This window comes from Neocloeon triangulifer, unplaced genomic scaffold (assembly GCF_031216515.1).
Source record: "Neocloeon triangulifer isolate White Clay Creek 2 clone unplaced genomic scaffold, ASM3121651v1 ptg000004l, whole genome shotgun sequence".
Lineage (NCBI taxonomy): Eukaryota > Metazoa > Arthropoda > Insecta > Ephemeroptera > Baetidae > Neocloeon > Neocloeon triangulifer.
The window spans coordinates 2932977-2949302 of NW_026775547.1; the positions used below are offsets into that span (position 1 = coordinate 2932977).

Sequence of the window (16326 nt, forward strand, 5' to 3'; positions counted from 1 at the left end):
AAAAAATTAATTTCCACCTATTATTGTAAAAATAATCGAATGAATATTTTGTTCTAGGATTACAGCCAAACTTGACGACGACATGCTGAGGTACTACCTTAATGAAGACCTGTTCATCGTCGAGTTCAAGCAGGTCAAGGGCGAAGATTCGTACGAGGTGACTTTGTGCGAGGTGGACGACCGTTGATCTGTGACCCCGCCAAGTGCCATTAACTCGCGCGTAACTCTCACATAAACTTTGATCGTTTTTTATATATGAAAGGAAGAAAGTTGCATTGGAAAAATCAAACGCTGTGATTCGACGATGAAATTCGAGAAAAATTTCGTTCCAAGCTGATCAACATTTAAGATACTTTTATACGGCTCGACAAGAGTACAAAAACGGAAGATTTTCTTTTGCTGAGAAAGAGAGAAATGATTTTTTTTGCGTTTATCATGGATGATTTGTCTCATTTTTTATATAAATGTATAAAATTAAGTTGTTAATTTAATGAAGCAGAGAACAAAAATAAGCTATTTTTTTGTGTACACATTGTGTTTTTTACAAGTTGTAGTTGTGTAAAAATTAATGCTCAAATAAGTAAAACGTGTTTTGCATGCTTAGATTTAACTGTGGAGCAGACGCAAAGAAAAGTGACTAAACAAAAGGCGTTCAAGGCGGCGGTGGATCTCTTATTGCCTATGCAAAAAATAATTGAAAATATTCTAGATGAGGATAATTAAAGCAAATTCGGGCCAAGCCCGACTGAAATTTTTGCCGCGCTGGTGTTTTCTGTGATTTTATAATTATTAAATTTGTGTGTTTTTAGTTCAACACCAGCGTCACCCACAATGAAAAAATCCACCGCCAAAACTCTTCAAAAAAATATTTTAATCTAGTTTCCAGAATGTAAAAAAAGAAATAAGTCGTATGAGGAAAAAAAAGTAAAAATGTTTTTGTGTTAATTTATTTGATCTCAAGTGAAAAGAATCCAATCAAACTCATTGAACTGCCTCAAAAGTGGAAAATCAAAATTAGAACTGATTGTGCTCAAGTTTCAAACGTTTACTCAAAAATCATGATACTTCACAATGCACCAACAACAATGAACCGATTGTTGCTCACTTAATAATCAAAAATTAATGTAAAATCTCGTTTGCCATCCGCCTCTCTAGATAGATATTTTGTGTGTAAAGTAAAGCTCTCTCTGCCTAACCCATTGTACAATTAATTATTTTTTGACATGATGTATTTTGTATGGATTTAAATAATATTATATATATAAACCCCTGTCGCAATAAAATTGTTAAACATGGCAGGTCGCGCGCAAAATGAAACAAATTACACAAGACATTTAAGGGGCCAGCCAAAAACGGATGATCGCGATCTCGAGCAGTGCCCTCGTCGTTATATTATGTATTAATTTTTTATCTTAATTATTTTGCATGTGTACGCTGTGCCATTTTTACACTCACGACCCATACGTTCACTCACTTTTCACAGTTTGTTTTTTATATAAATACTTTCACACTGCCCGCAAAAATCCGAGAAACAAATCGACAAATATGTTTTGTAAAAGTAGAGGATAAATGATTTGTAGTTCCCAGCTCGGCTGGTTGCTCGTCAACAATTAAATCTGCGAATCTGGTGTTGAAATCAAAATGAACACAAATAAACTGCCTGGGGATTCTGTTGTACTCAAACGATCAATAATTTTGTTTTACTTTCATCTATTATTAACCCATTTATGCAGCCATGCCCTGCCCTAATTCCACCTATTCAGGAAAACTTTGATCTACGCAATTCCGAAAAGAAGATAATCCGTCTAAATCCGAAAATTTGCATTTAGAGCCTATTGAAACTCCAATCATCGTCATGAAAATAAATTTGAAAAGTATAATTGTTCCAAACGGCACATTTAATGTGAGCGTTCAAGAAAAAATAACCACCAAGTTGTTTTGGTTTTAGATCGAATCCTAATTTCGTAGATTTGGCTGAAATTTCTCAATAATTTTAAACCTATCAGCATCAAGATTTTTATATTTTACATTATTAAGTTTTTCTGATTCAATGTCAAAAATATATTTGATATGAAATTTGAAAAAAAAAAAGAAATAGGTAAGCAATAGAGACTGAGACTATTATTATATCCTGCGGAGAACACCTGAGGTGCATTTTTGGTCGCAGTCTTATTTGCTAACCTTCAGGTGAGAAAAGAGTCAAATACAATTGTTCTCTAATATGCTTCACTATAGGATTACCAGGTATTACGTCAGAGTTTGCATAATAAAAATTAAAAATCAATCATTTAAAATAATTGTTATATTTCAATCTGAGATGTTGTCACATAATGTGCCACTTGGAGAAAATACTGTTTTCACTCACAATAATAAAAATTAAGAGTCCAATTAAACCCAATTAAGTAATGATCATTGAAAAAGTGTGTTCAAAATTACAGTTTTCAAGATAAATGCAAGTTTCAAAGTTTTTCAAAAAGAAAATTGTAGGTTTTCTAATTTTGCAGAAGAGCCGCCTCTAGAGAAACTTTTAAAATGATGGTTACCAAAAATTGAAAAATTATAATTTATTGAAATAATAAATCTAATTTTTCTGGGTGACCATATAGAAGATGATAATATTTAATTATTGGTTGCTTTTAGCTTCAAATTGGTTAGGCCCGGTGTTTTTTGCTTTGTTAACGAAATTAAGCAGTAAAAATTGATAAAAAAAATATAGTTCATTGTGAGCTATTAAATATTCAAACCTAATTATTAATATTACTACTTACACCCTACATACATAATTTAATTTTATGTTGCAGTTGGCAGCAAACGAAGAAGTTTCTTCTTGGTTGGCAGCATTGGACGAATTTCCAGCCAAAAAGCCACGCCCCTCCGCAAGATTCAAGATTCAAGGCCGATACGCGTATGTCCGCATGAACTGCACGAAACCAGCTCGTTCATTTCCCAATAATTCACTTTCGTAATCGTTCATTGCGATTTGGAAGCCGAATTTCAACGACTGGAGACTTTCGTCTCGCGGAAATATCATCCTGAAGCGTTTTCAGCGTCATCCTGACAGGTAAAAACCAATGGACTACTTTCGTCATACGCTTAACGGGGTCGTGTTTATGTTTTGTAAATGGAAAGTCTCGAGCTGTTTTTTAAACGAATGGACAAAATCCGTGTTTTGCAGTTTTATGCAAATAATTAACGTGCCTAGTGCAAGGAATCCGTGCTGATGCAACGAAAGGAGCTCCGAGGCTGGGTCGATAAGGCCCTTTTGTTATATGTTGATACATCTGACGCAATAGCCCATTAATGTGACTGCTTACACTAGATGGGATAACCCATCATGCACAATTTCCGTCTTTGTGTTACACCTAAATTTGCTTAATATTAAACTTCTTAGCTATCCCTAAGAAAATATATTTAGCGATTTAATAAAAAAAAGATTTTTTTGTATAATATTAATATAAAATTATTAATATTAAATAAAAATTATATGTTACAGATTTGTGTTTTCAAACTGGGGAAGCTAACAAGGCAGAAGATGGGTAAACAAAGTTACAAAGACGAGGAGGAGTACCGGAGGCGCCGAGAGCGCAACAACGAGGCCGTCAAGAAGAGCCGAGTGAAGAGCAAGATGCGCAGCCAGGCTACGCAGGACAGGGTGCAGCAGTTGCAGAACGACAACACCAAGCTGGAGGAGAAGATAAAGTACTTGGCGTCCGAGGTTGACTTCCTGAAGGAAATGCTGTGCGCCAACCAAGGAGGTGATGGGTACTTTCACATTTTGTATTTCCTCTTTTTTATTTATGTTTTTAAAATCGTATGGATTTGTATTAATAATGTTTGATTTTTAACTTTTTTCGTCAACAGAAATCAATGCTGACGACAGTAACAGAGTTCAGAATCTGCTCAGTGAAATGAAACAGGAACCAAACTGCAGTAACTCGTCCAACTCCACCCCCGAAACAAGCAGCAAGAGAATCCGCAGGTCAACAGACAGCAGATATCAATAATGAAATCAGACTCTCTTACATTGTTTATGTATGATCTATCCGACTGCACTTACTTTTGAATCATTCGAGAGCGCATGAGCCACTTTCAAAGTTGGCCTCTTCTGGATGCATTTTGGGGTAAATTCATTTAATTAACAAACTGTAAACAGTGAAGCATATTATCATTTGTTAATTCTAAGGTGGTATCATTAGCATTCATTTTTTGATTTCTATTTTTGCTCCGATGTCCGATGAGCATCAAAATTTTTTACTCTTAGATTTATTGGAATGTTACTAAAAATAGATTTCCGCCCAAGAAGGCGATGGATGTTTACAATTAGGATTATTACAATAAATAATGTTAAATGAACAGCTTGGTTTATAATTATTTCTTTTTTCCTTAACGTAATCACGTCTCGGAACGTAATTCCACATAAAAGGTGTTTAAGGTACTAATTTAAATAATTTCCCGTTCCGAGTGGTTGCTTTGGGTTTTAAATTGTCAAAAAAGAATAATATATGGTTTATTTCTCAACATTTTAGCATATAATTTGACTTATTGAAGAGAATATTTTCCAATTTAAAGGTAAATTATATTCCTGGGTGTGAATTTTGAATCTAAAAACAGGCCTCAAAAAGGTTAAATATAAAATAAAACAGGAGTGTGCCGCTAACATCAGTTTATTGCATTTAAAGCATCCGCATAAAAGGCTTTTATAGATCTGTAAAAAGTGAGATTTCCTAGCTGAATTATGAATTGGTTTTGCTGATAAACAGAACGTAGTATTTCAAGTATGGAGAGGCATCAAACTTTTGTTCTAACGTAGATAACAACAAACATAAAAGTAACACAATTTGAAAATTATCAATCAGTTGCCTGTGGAAGCAAAAATTACAATGTGTGAAAATATTTATAATATTAGTAACTAACCATAATACTTCTTTCTTACTGGACTAATTTTAGCATCTTAATCAATGAAGTCAACAAAGTAACATTCGTACAATAAATGGATATGAACACGCAGCCCCTTCAACAATATGTTTGTGTTAACTAAAAAATTATCAAAACTAAAATACAGTGTAAAAAAGACTTACGCCCTAAGAATCTTCGTTTGATAATAAAGAAAAGAGGTAATTTTAATTTGTTTACAAAAGGAGAACATGCACTTCACGGTGACTCAAGATTTTGAGTAAGTTAAGAAAAATTTATAAGCTTTGAGTAAGTTGTTGTTAACATGGCATTTGATTAAAAATAGATAATTTGTTAGCTGCTTTCGATTTCACACATATTTATGTCGATTCTTTATTATCTTGGCTAGAAGAATCATTTGCAGAATCCTTCATTGTAAGTATCAATTTAGTAACGAAATTAATCAGTAACCATCCCACCAACCTATGAATTCCTTTTCTTGCAACAATATTTCAAACTAGCATGCTTTGCAGGCATTATTATTTCATACACATTTCTCTAATGAAAGAACTGGTCATTTTAGTCTTCGACAAAAGGTTCATCCACATAGCTGCACTTTTTCCATCAATAATGTAAAGTAGATTACATTCAAAGCTGTTATTTTTCTCCTTAGCATTAATAAATAATATCCTTTTGAGGCTGCATGGAGTGCAAGGTGCATAACGCACATGTGCTGCCATAGATAAAAGTTTGGTTACATTTTCATCATCTCTGTAATATTCATTTCTATTTAAATGTTTAACTGTAAACTACAGTGGAATTCTTGCATAAATGCTTGTGTTTTGAATTTGGTCCTAACATCATATATATGAAGAGAAAATATTGGTGAAGGCCGCCAGAAAAAAGCTGAGAAGCAATCTTCGTTAGAAGAATAGCCGATTTTGAAATTTATCACGGTCTTGTTTATTCTCCACAATATAGAGACCTGGAGTGCCTACGGATTGAATAGTACGTTTGGAAAATAAAAATCTTGCAGCAAATCTAACATACATACCATTATTTATATTTTACTGCGCAGATTGCTGCTGGATTTCAATCTTCTCAACAGTCATGTCTGGGTTCATGGCCGTCGCCTCCTGAATAGCCTCAGCCAGAGCTTTGTCGTGGTCAATGGGGTCACCATCCGACTGGATGGTGATCTTCTGTTCGACCCTGGTCTCAACAATTCCATCCTTTTCTGTCTTGTACTAAAGATAAGAAAACGTTAATCGACAATTTATAAAATTTTAGTAAATCCTACTGTGATGGTTTCGACAGTGCGCGTCTTGCTGCTGATGGTCTGTGAGCTGATGATCTCTCCAGAGGCGCTGTAGTTGCCATCGGCGGACTCAAGCGCTACTTTGCGACTCTCGGTCTGCACAAGTGGCACTTGCATGGTGCTCTGTGGGGGCTCAAACTGATTCACTGCGTCAGGGTCATAAACCATGCTCTCCGTTTTCACAATGGGAGTCTGCAGGAGGAGAAATGCTTATTTTTAGTTACTTCGTCACATGAATTATGATGAATTGAACTATTAATATTAAACGGTATTATCGCTTTGAAATGCATTTTTTAAACATTGAAAAAAGTATTAATTTATATCAAGCTTAATTCAAATCGGAAAAGCAAAGCAAAAATTCCTTACCTGGCCCTCCTCTAAATCAATCGGGGTACCAGAGTCATTGGAGCTGCCGCTTGAAGTTCTTTCTCTCCGGTAAATATTCTGAGGAAGCATGCGAATAACAGCATAAACAAGACAAAATTCAAGCAGGTTAATCGCTAGTTAGGTACAAAACTAGTTTCAAAGTGAGAGCTGAACAAAACTAGCAGTTTAAAATAATTGTTTCAATTTAAAGTTACAATTTAAAGGTGAGCTTAGTTGAGGCAAAATAATCTGTGGTACTGACCTGGTCACCAGTGAGCACCGTTGAGGTTGAGCGCACTTCCTGTGTCACTACACGCTGCTCCTGACGAGTGGCGCTAGTGGTTGTGGTATGTGCAAATGTTTTCTCTTCAATCTTTGAAAAAACATGACAAAAACAAACATAATGTGAGTCTACTGTAAAAGATGCTGTTAAATAAAAGAGTGGAAAATTTAATATGTGACTGTTTCATGCCAATTGAAGACTATAATAGCTTCTCTACTACTCTAGTCATACCTGGCTAGTTTTCTCATTTTTCTCCTTGTCCTCGGTCATCATTGCCGTCCTTGTTGTCACTGCAGTGGCGGTCACATGAGGAGAACTCTCCGCAATTTCAGCGTCAGCCTTATGGATAGAAGTGCAAAATTGAATGTGATTGAAAAATTTAGACCCATGCTAGCAAGCATTATTTATGTCAATTTATATTATAAGGGACATGCCAAAATAGCTTTTTAATGAAAATAAAACTGGGGAGGTTTAGCAAATTCAAATCAACAGCCTCACCGTGTTGATGACGTTTGAGACGGTAACGGCTCCAGTTCCGCCTGGAGTGAGGTCTTCCACCTTCTCTTCAATGTTTTGCATGATTCCCTCTGCATTCTGCACCACCCTCTGTTTGGTGGTGGTCTTGAAAATCTTGGGTGTGTTGACCACAACCGAGTCTCCAGTTGAACGGACGGTTTCGTTGCCTTGTGCGTATTGATCGATCATCGAGTCCTCACTACTGCTGCTGCTACTGCTTGAGCTGTCCTCTGACTCCTCCTTCTTTTTCTTCTTCTTGTCCTTCTTTTTGTCTTTCTTCTCTTCCTTCTTTTCTTCTTTCTTCCCCTTCTTGCCCATAGACAGCAAGGCAGCCACAGCAGAAGCAGCCGAGGACTTTTCCGGTTTTTCTTTTTGGCTCTTTTCCTGGCCAGGAGTGGGGATGGCAACTGGTTTGCCAGCAATACCACCCTTGGCCTGTTCCTTGCGCGAGGCAGACTCAACGTAGTCAAAGCCAGGGGTGTTCAAGCCTTGCTGTTGAATGGCTGCTTCTTGTCTAAGGGAAGGAGGGCTGGCCAACTTCTGGTCAAAGGTTTTTCTCTTTTCAGCAGCTGTCTCGGCCACTTTCTTGTCCTCACCAGGGGCATAGTTGAATGCGAGTCCAACAGCCTTGCGACTGCCCCCCTGAGGGCCGTCTTGAGGTTGGTTGAGAGCAAGTGGACTTTGGCAAGGGTCCTTTTCATATGTGAAGCCGTGAGCCAAAATAGCAGCGTTTCTGCTCCTTGATGGAGACAGGTTGGGATTTTCTTCGTAGTCGTACTCTCGGGTGTAGCCTGGCAGTTGGGGAGAGCCTTCAGGAGGGCCTCCGTCTGCAAGGACAGCCTTGCTTTGGGGACTGGCTTTCAGTGACTGGGGAGATTCAAGGGTGGAAGAATCGTCTGCGACAGATCCGGTGCTCTTTTTGCCTTTCTTGTTTGCATCTTGTTCTTTTGATGGTGACGAACCAATGGAAAACAATCCTGAGATCTGCTCGAACACAACAAAAATACATGCAAAATAAAAATAAAATAACTAAAAGCATGCCGCGTACTGAGGTAGTTACAAAACTAAAAATGCAAAAAATAATAAGGTGTGGTTTGATTGAGAAAAAAAAATACCAGGCATACCTTTGATTTTGATTTTTCTTTCTTCTCCTTCTCAGCTGCCTTTTCCTTTTCAGGAGTACCAGCCTGGTTTTCCTTCTCCTTCTTTTCATCTTTTTCTTTCTTGCCCTTCTTTTTGTCCTTCTTATTGTCAGGGGAGGCAGGCGTCTTCTCGGCCTTCACCTCCTCAGTGCCGTTCTCAGCCGTTGCTTCCTTTTCTTCGTCACGCTTCTCTTCGTCATCTTTTTTCTTGTCTTTCTTCTTCTTTCCAAATATTCCAGAAGGCAGAACTGCTACTCCACCGACCGGTTTCTATTTAAAAACAAACAAAACATAAGTCAAACTGACAAGGAACAATAGAATCAAGAGGCATGAACCTCACCTTGTACCAGATAAAAATTGAAATTGCTCATATTCTACATTTCTCCTAATTAGAAGAATTATTTCCTCAATTACTATAGAAAGATTTGAGAAATTTTGGATGATCAGCAAATTCTTGGTGAACATAAAAAAAGCTATTGATGCACAGTATGGTTTAGGCAATAGAGGCTACTAAATGTGAGGTTTTCATCTTTTTGGTACAGTCCAAGTGAAATAATTACTGCACCAGCCACATTGTGCCAAAGCATCATTGAAAAATAGGCGTTGAAAAAAATCGGCAAACTATAATTACTGCAAAAAATTATTCTGCCAGCTATTCTCATAGGCACCACCTAATAATTAGGTTGGTTTGCAAGAAGGTGAAAATTATTTACACTTAAAAACCCACAGAGAAGCAGAAAAATATACAATTGGTTCTATTTCCATTGGCTCCACGAAGCAAAGGAACCAAATGCAAATTTTCAGCGGGAGCGAGAGATTGTTAAATTACGAAAACTTTTCAAGAGGCCAATAAAAAGTTGAAAAAGACCAAAAACACATTCCACGTAAAGAGTGCATGCAGTCAGTGGACGTGAGACACACCTTAGAAGTTGTCTCATCACAAGTCTGTTCCTTGTTAGCTTCGTACTCGCCCTCCATTGAGCTGGAGGAACCGTCAGAGGATACACTCGGTTTCCTTTCAATCTAGACCAGGCCCACATTTGTTAGTAAGACTGGGCAGTCAGATTTGAAAAACTTATGGATTTTTTTCTTTTTCGTTACGAAAGATTTCATTTGCTCCCAAACAATGTTAGTCACAAAACACAGAAGTATAAAAATAAACGAGACAGACCTTTTCCTTCAGCTTCTCATCCTTCAACTTGCGGTCCTTGTTCTCCTTATCCTTTAGAGGCTTCTCGTTGAGGTTGTCAATCTCTGGAATGTGTTCCGGAGGGTGCGACATGGTGTGGCGTTTTGAGGGATCGGCAGCGTTGGCCGTGGTTCTGGCCGTGGTCACAACTGGAATCACTATTAGTTCATTTTCTCATAATTAAAACCAATTTGGCAGCCTTCAGAATAGAAATAAAAGGTGCCAAATTCCTGTGTGCTTTGATCAAAGTAACAACTAAACATTTCCATAAAAAAACTTACCATCCATGCTGCGAGAAGTGAGTCTCCTGCCACTGAGGCTACGGTCAAACTGAGGCGCAGGACGATCAATCAACACCTTCTTCGTCTCGTAGTGCGTCCTTCCGGAATAGCGGAATTTTGAGCCAAAGCGTGGGAAAAGGCTCGACTTGGGTAATGGCTCTGGAGTCATCAGTCTATAGAGAAGATACATTTAATTTTGGCATTGATTTGAAATTATAAATATTCAGTACCTGAAGAAGGTGTGATGTTCCACACACACCTTCCAAAGCTTTTTCGCAGCTCTGTGGTTGGCCAGCTTGAAGCCAATAGTGGACTCGCATTGCTCAAACTCGCCAGGGCGTATCTTGATGTAGAAATTGTGTCGTTTGTAGGATATTTTCAGTATTTTTGGCCAGGCAAAGCGGTTGATCCTCAGTCTGTTATTAAATGTGAATGTGAATTAGTAATCACGGCTTTGAGTTGAAAATAAAAGAGGCTCGCGGCCGACAGTTGAATATTTTCATTTACCTGTCTCTGTAGACGAGAAGGCCTGAGGCGCAAACGCCCAGCATGATGTCAACGCCCTCAGAGTCTTTGGCTGGATGCAGATCCAGGCCGTACATGGCTAGTTTCTTGGCGTTCTCCAAGTAGTGTAATTCTGCTTCAGCAGGAGTCTGGCCCCTAAAATAAAATTTAATATGTATCTTCAATTAAAAAAAAGCAATATTTACTTGAGCCCTTTGTGGAGTTCCATAACCTTTTCTTCCATCTCCATAGTTTGGTTTGGAGCAAACTGGAAGTTTCTCAAGTAATTCCTTCCATGCTCGTCTGGGTCGAAGTCGCCAAACTCCGACTGGACAAGGTACGAACCCAGGACAGCATGTGTCACAAATGAACAAGGCAACCTTTTCAATTCAAATTAAGCAACTTTTGTAAAAAAAATTAGGTAAATTGTTACTTTTCAGTAAGAATGTCATTTCTGACTTGAAGACACAAGTAATATCTGGTGATGTCTTCCTGCAACTGTGACGGATCGGGCGGATAAAACTTCACCTCAAAGTTGAACGCCCACGGCTCATCTACAGAATTAAATTTGTAGTTTAATAACGGACTAGCAACAGTAAATTGTACTGAATGACTATCTGCAAGCATTCCATTTATGCAATCATTGGGCCAAAATTAGATTAGGCGTGTCTATTTATAGATTGTAATCAGCAAATAAATAAGGCTTTGCTGTTCCTAAAGAATGGTGGCCATTGATTTAAGCCATTGAGAGAGTTCAATAAGTTTTTATCTCAGCTCACCTTTGATGAACTTTGAAATGCCTTTCTCCAGCTCAAGCCAGTTGCGTTTGTCGTAGCGGTCCTCGTATGTGAGTCCAAAGTAGTCCTTCTCGAGCAAATTGATTGACTCGCACAGTTGCTCCATCAACTCGTAACCCTTGCATTTGCGCTGAAAAAAAAACATAATATGATAAGAATTCTAAAAGGCACCAAATTTACATTATCCTTTAATTAAAAACGTATTTTTAATTTTATTTCATCTACCAGCAAATTGTAAACTGCAGCTATTAATTGCAAATTTATTTGTGTTATTTAAATGCAAATTTCTTACTTCAATGCTGAGCTCTATGTCAGATCCATCGAGCATGTGGATTCTGGCCAGCACTTTCTTGCCCACGGACTTTTTGCTAATCGTCGGGCTCTTGACGGCCGCGGCCTGTTGCTGTTCTTCAGGCATTTTGCTGCTGATTTTCACTTCCTCTCAGCGTCTGTGTCGTTGGAAAAGCCACCTGCCGGTCACAAAAAAAAAATAATAATTATTCGGTCATTCCCTCCGATCCCGTCAGCAGCCGGCAAAATTGGGTCGAACGATGTCGCGAGTTCTGGGCGCTGACATCACGTGTGTCGGATAAGCTACAATATCTAACGCGCGCAGGCGGCCGAATAAATATTTACTTTTAATAAATTTAGACGAAGCGCAGCAAGTGCAGAGAGATAACGCAAAAGTAGGCACAGGTCGGAGTAAATCGCTATGAAACGTCAGCAGGGAAATGAAGCGCCGCGTGGAATGGTAAATAAATAATAGAGAGTCGCGGCGGCAATCTTTGCCGAGGACGAGAGAAATCAACAAGTTTGTGGAGTTTGAGAGAGCAAACTGAATAACTGACGGACTGCTAGAATGTTATTAATGCGATGAAACAGTCGAGAGAATAAATAAATATTAAAAGTAGCAGCTTCGGAGGACAAGACCGGAGGTGGCAGGTAATCAAATTAAGGGATAATGGAATGAATGTAGAGCTCATGCAGGCGAGAACAACAACACAAAAACCGACAAAAACAAGGCTGGATGGGACTGCTTTTGCCACTCACCGACGACTCACGTGTTTGTGCTGACGACTAATTGTAAAGAGTAAAGAGGGAATCCAAAATTATTACCATTTATAATGAGATTAAAAATTACTTCAAAATCTGCTCAAATAAACAATAATTTGCTCAAATTCTATTAAAATGTGCGCGTTATATAGGGGGTTAAATTGGTTTCCTTGAAATTTTAAAAGTCAGGTGCTTCAATAGCACTTCACCTTGTAGAGAAATATATTTTTTTTTAATTTTTCAAAGAATTTTTAGTGACAAAGAAAATAATTTTGTGTCAATTAATTAATTTCTTACATAATATCTTGATATCTTATATGAAAATTTTAACTGATATTTCAACGGTTTCAAAAGAAAGTAGGCAGCATAAAATAACTCTAGCCTGAGGGCGTCAAAACATGCATTCTTTAGAACTTAGGCGCACTAAAATAAATTCAAGTATTAATTTTAAGTACAATTTTTAGAATAAAAATTAACTTTCATTTAAACATGATAATCCTTGACAGAGCTCGGAAATTTCATTAACGACCTGTTGAAAGGAAGTCGTAAAAAAAGTCAAGTCGGGACATTCATGAACTGTAAAATGCCACCGTTTTGATCAGTGTTCAGAGACCACAAAATGCTCATTGTTTATGCATGTTCAGCTCCTATCAGACCAAATTCAACACGCAACATTCTTCTAATGCCAAACGTAGTGACTGATTGAATCTCGGCATTCCTGCGGCGAGACTTTGTGCCAATGTTTGGAGTTTAGAGAAAAATCGAAACCAAACCAACGCATTATTGCGATGCAGTGCCGCATTCTAAAGTTATATAATGTACCAGCGTGTAATGCGGGAAAAAGCAAATCAATATTGCTGTGCATAATCTAGAACTTAGAAAATGTACTGAATTTCTCAGCCGATTGAACGCAAAAGAAATAAAATAATGCCAGTTGCAAGAGGTACATTTATTTCAAATTTAATATGGCTGTAATTTTTCCATTTATGGTTTTCTTGTCAATTTAATTGATTTCTTAATTCATATGTAACAAAAAAAATTAAATCAAAAGTAATGAATCAACTGATATAAAGAAAAATATATACGATATACTATAATTAATTATAATTATAAATTATTTTGATAAAATATCTTTATTAACAAAGATCAAGGCCAGATCTAGGCACGGTGTATAATTTTTTAATTGAAAACCTTAATAGAATTAAAAAAAATACCTATGATCGATTTTTATAAATGTTCTCAGTTCATTCATTATAATCATTAATTTTTTTGAAATGAGAACTCATTAAAATTGACAGCTAAAAACAATAATATGAAAAAAATTTCAGCCGTGTTAAATTTGAAATAAGCAAATAAGTTGGCAATAAAAATAGGAGCACCACTCCAGAAGGGCCGAGACCAGCAATAAAATCTGAATGGGCTGAAACCGATACACTCGCCAAGTTCTTATATTCTTTCTTTGTTACAGACAATGACTTCATTCACGGAGATGCAACGTATAAATCGGCGGCACAATGAAATCATCGATTATTCAGCCTCTTCGGGAGAAAAGCAGTCACTGCTATATTTAGCACTCGACGAACGAATAATAACAAGACGAAGTGAGATGGACCAATTGTAAGGTCATTTATCACTGCGGACGCCCGCCTTCTTGCAAGAAGTGATTATTAAAGAAAGAAGCTTCGAGGGTAATAAATAAAAAAATAAAAAGTCTTTTGAACTCGTCAGCCAGAGATAATCACGATTTTCTCGTGTGCTCATAATTATAATTATACACACACAAAGAAAGAGAAAAGCTCTTGAGTAATTCTTGAAGAAGAGTGTACTTTTTGCATGAAATCGTGAGAAAATTCGCCTCGAAAGCAGCGGGCCTCTCGAGGACTCTTTTCTTTTCCGTCTGAGACTGTCTGGCGTCCGCAAACAAGGGACACGCAAATCAATAAAGCGGTGCCGCATGTCGTGTGAGAATTTGCTGATCAAGGGGCAATACGCGCGTGCACAACACAAAGCACTCGATTTATTATGCATCATGTATAAAAAAAATTCGCCTCAAATTATAATATAAACGTAGGTAACGCGACGGGCGGCCCCACCCACTAAAAACTGGTCGAGAGCCACGGGGCGCGGCCGACCCGCGACCCTGAATTCGCGGCCTCTTTTCGTCCTGACCGGACACGAAGTGGTGGCGGTGGAGCACCCTCGAGATCACCACCATCCCCGCACCCCGTCGCTCACCCTTCCGGTCGTGGAAGCACCGGAGCGTACAGACGCGGCTCCTGCCGAGGAATTTGCGCTCACCTAAAAGCAGCCGAATTCTCGCCTGACGCTTCAAAACGCCATCAAACGGTGTAGCCGAGGCGGCCGACTTGCATCCAAAAGTTTGATCGATCAAACCACCCCGAAACGCGCGAGTCAGCCTCAGATTTTTGCTTGACGTTTACAGGTGAACAACACAGACAGACACACAACTCTGGGGGCAGAACTGGGCTTGGTCTTGACCTCAGCGCCTCTGCCGGCGACACGCGTGAAAATGCCAGCGGTGTTCGCGACCTCTGGCGGGAGTTTTGAATTTTAGTGGGCGGGGCGCCTCTTATCATCTGGCTCTGCAAAACAAGACTGACGAGGCCGAATTTTGGGCTTTTTCGCGTTTATAGGTCGCTGCCAAAACCAAATTTTAGCCCGTACTTAGGATCAAAAGAGGTATCATTGAAACGGATGCCTTTATTTTGACTCGCAGTGTCAACTTTGCGATATGTAAAGCCGTGTAAAGCTAAAAGACTGCTGTAGGAAACGGTAAGCTATGATATCATACATTTTTTTTCCTGCAATTTATTATTATTATTTTTAATCTCTGTACTTTGAGACTTTTACCTGACAGAATAATTTATCCTTTAATTTCATCCATGATTTATGTGCTCACTTACAAATATGAAATACATACATAAATCAGGTAATATGTACATACAATTATTGCAATTATTATTTAAACTCTGTAAGTAAGTTATGTACAACATACATATGTATGCATAACATAATTATGTAAACCCACAATCCAAATACCCTATGTTAGAGATATTACATAGACAAAATACATATTATAAAATAAATATTTACGGAGAACGTCAGGGAAACACAAATGAAACTGTTATCGTGCTTAATTTTTATCCTTTTTCGCAATCAGAATTCGCATCCCTTCGCTTCCCTTGTTCCAAATTGATAAAATAAAAAAATGAAAGTTTCTGTTTTCAAGGTTCTTACGATTAAATTCCCTGCCTGATGAATGTATGAATTCAACATTCATTGCAGTCAAGTCCACTGTTCAACATATACATAGAGCTTTTTATGAGTAATTTTTAACATTATCGAAAAAGTTGGAAGCAAAATTGATTTTAAATTAGGCTATCTAATATTTATTCTAGTACATTACTAAAATTCTCTTTCTTCAACAATTATATTCATACAATCTCATGACCAAAAATCTGTCTCAATCTATATAATTATCATTTAATTTTCTTGTTACAGAATTTTGACTGGAACTTAAAATAAAGCCTTACGTACTTTAAGAAAGACTGAAAAAGCAGTGATGTGTGGAAAAAATGGTAAGATTATTATTTTTCTTTAAAGGAAATAATCTTACAGGATTTCAAAAATTCATTCAGCCAAATTATGATTAAACTTTTTTTAAATTTACACACATAACTAGGAAATTATTTTATCTATTTTATAGTTAATTGTGGTTAGATGATTTAATGATCATAATATTATAGAACTTAAAATCCCTATTTTTCTTAATTTTGGTTTGATAAAAACTTGTGTAGAGAAAATTGATTAATTCACTTTATTGAATCCTGTAAGTGGCTGGTTGAATCAAAGCGCCCCGACCCGACGCACAAATTTTGGCAATCGGGCTGCCCTTGACCCAGAATAAGGCGTGTGCGCAACGCTCCACCCTCGCAATTTTGCAGAGGATGGATTTTTATTAAT

At 37.5% G+C, this 16326-nt stretch overlaps 3 protein-coding genes across 14 annotated transcripts in view; 2 read left to right on the forward strand and 1 right to left on the reverse strand.

Annotated features, from left to right (window-relative positions):
* LOC132193707 (protein grainyhead) overlaps positions 1–1690 on the forward strand; it is a 93836-nt gene extending 92146 nt beyond the window's left edge. For 7 of the 8 annotated variants that reach the window (XM_059614550.1, XM_059614548.1, XM_059614544.1 and 4 more), the window contains one exon: positions 58–1690. In XM_059614550.1, coding sequence (XP_059470533.1) covers positions 58–187 — 130 coding nt within the window. In that variant the 3' untranslated portion in view covers positions 188–1690. The remainder of the gene's footprint in view (positions 1–57) is intronic. The other variant, XR_009441477.1, reaches the window with a different exon arrangement.
* A 1169-nt stretch (positions 1691–2859) lies between these two features.
* LOC132193423 (CCAAT/enhancer-binding protein gamma) lies at positions 2860–4353 on the forward strand. Of its 2 annotated transcripts, none has more exons than XM_059614077.1 (3): positions 2860–3061; positions 3494–3762; positions 3862–4353. In XM_059614077.1, the coding sequence occupies exons 2-3, from the start codon at positions 3533–3535 to the stop codon at positions 3872–3874; spliced, it is 243 nt and encodes an 80-aa protein (XP_059470060.1). In that variant the 5' UTR covers positions 2860–3061; positions 3494–3532; the 3' UTR covers positions 3875–4353. The 2 variants fall into 2 exon arrangements, with proteins under 2 accessions (XP_059470060.1, XP_059470059.1); XM_059614076.1 differs by having other exon boundaries at positions 2861–3061; positions 3494–3755.
* A 295-nt stretch (positions 4354–4648) lies between these two features.
* On the reverse strand, positions 4649–14845 carry LOC132193719 (protein 4.1 homolog). 4 transcript variants are annotated; one of them, XM_059614564.1, is made up of 18 exons: positions 14641–14845; positions 11582–11759; positions 11272–11419; positions 10926–11046; positions 10699–10872; positions 10496–10648; positions 10219–10404; positions 9989–10161; positions 9690–9856; positions 9440–9541; positions 8501–8788; positions 7359–8360; positions 7092–7199; positions 6840–6950; positions 6578–6655; positions 6194–6403; positions 5948–6140; positions 4649–5887 (listed from the first exon to the last, which is right to left on the reverse strand). In XM_059614564.1, exons 2-17 carry the CDS (start codon positions 11705–11707, stop codon positions 5961–5963), a joined length of 3327 nt encoding a protein of 1108 aa, XP_059470547.1. In that variant the 5' UTR covers positions 11708–11759; positions 14641–14845; the 3' UTR covers positions 4649–5887; positions 5948–5960. The 4 variants fall into 4 exon arrangements, with proteins under 4 accessions (XP_059470547.1, XP_059470546.1, XP_059470548.1 ...); XM_059614563.1 differs by having other exon boundaries at positions 9690–9865; XM_059614565.1 differs by lacking the exon at positions 6578–6655 and having other exon boundaries at positions 9690–9865.
* Positions 14846–16326: the final 1481 nt, after the last annotated feature.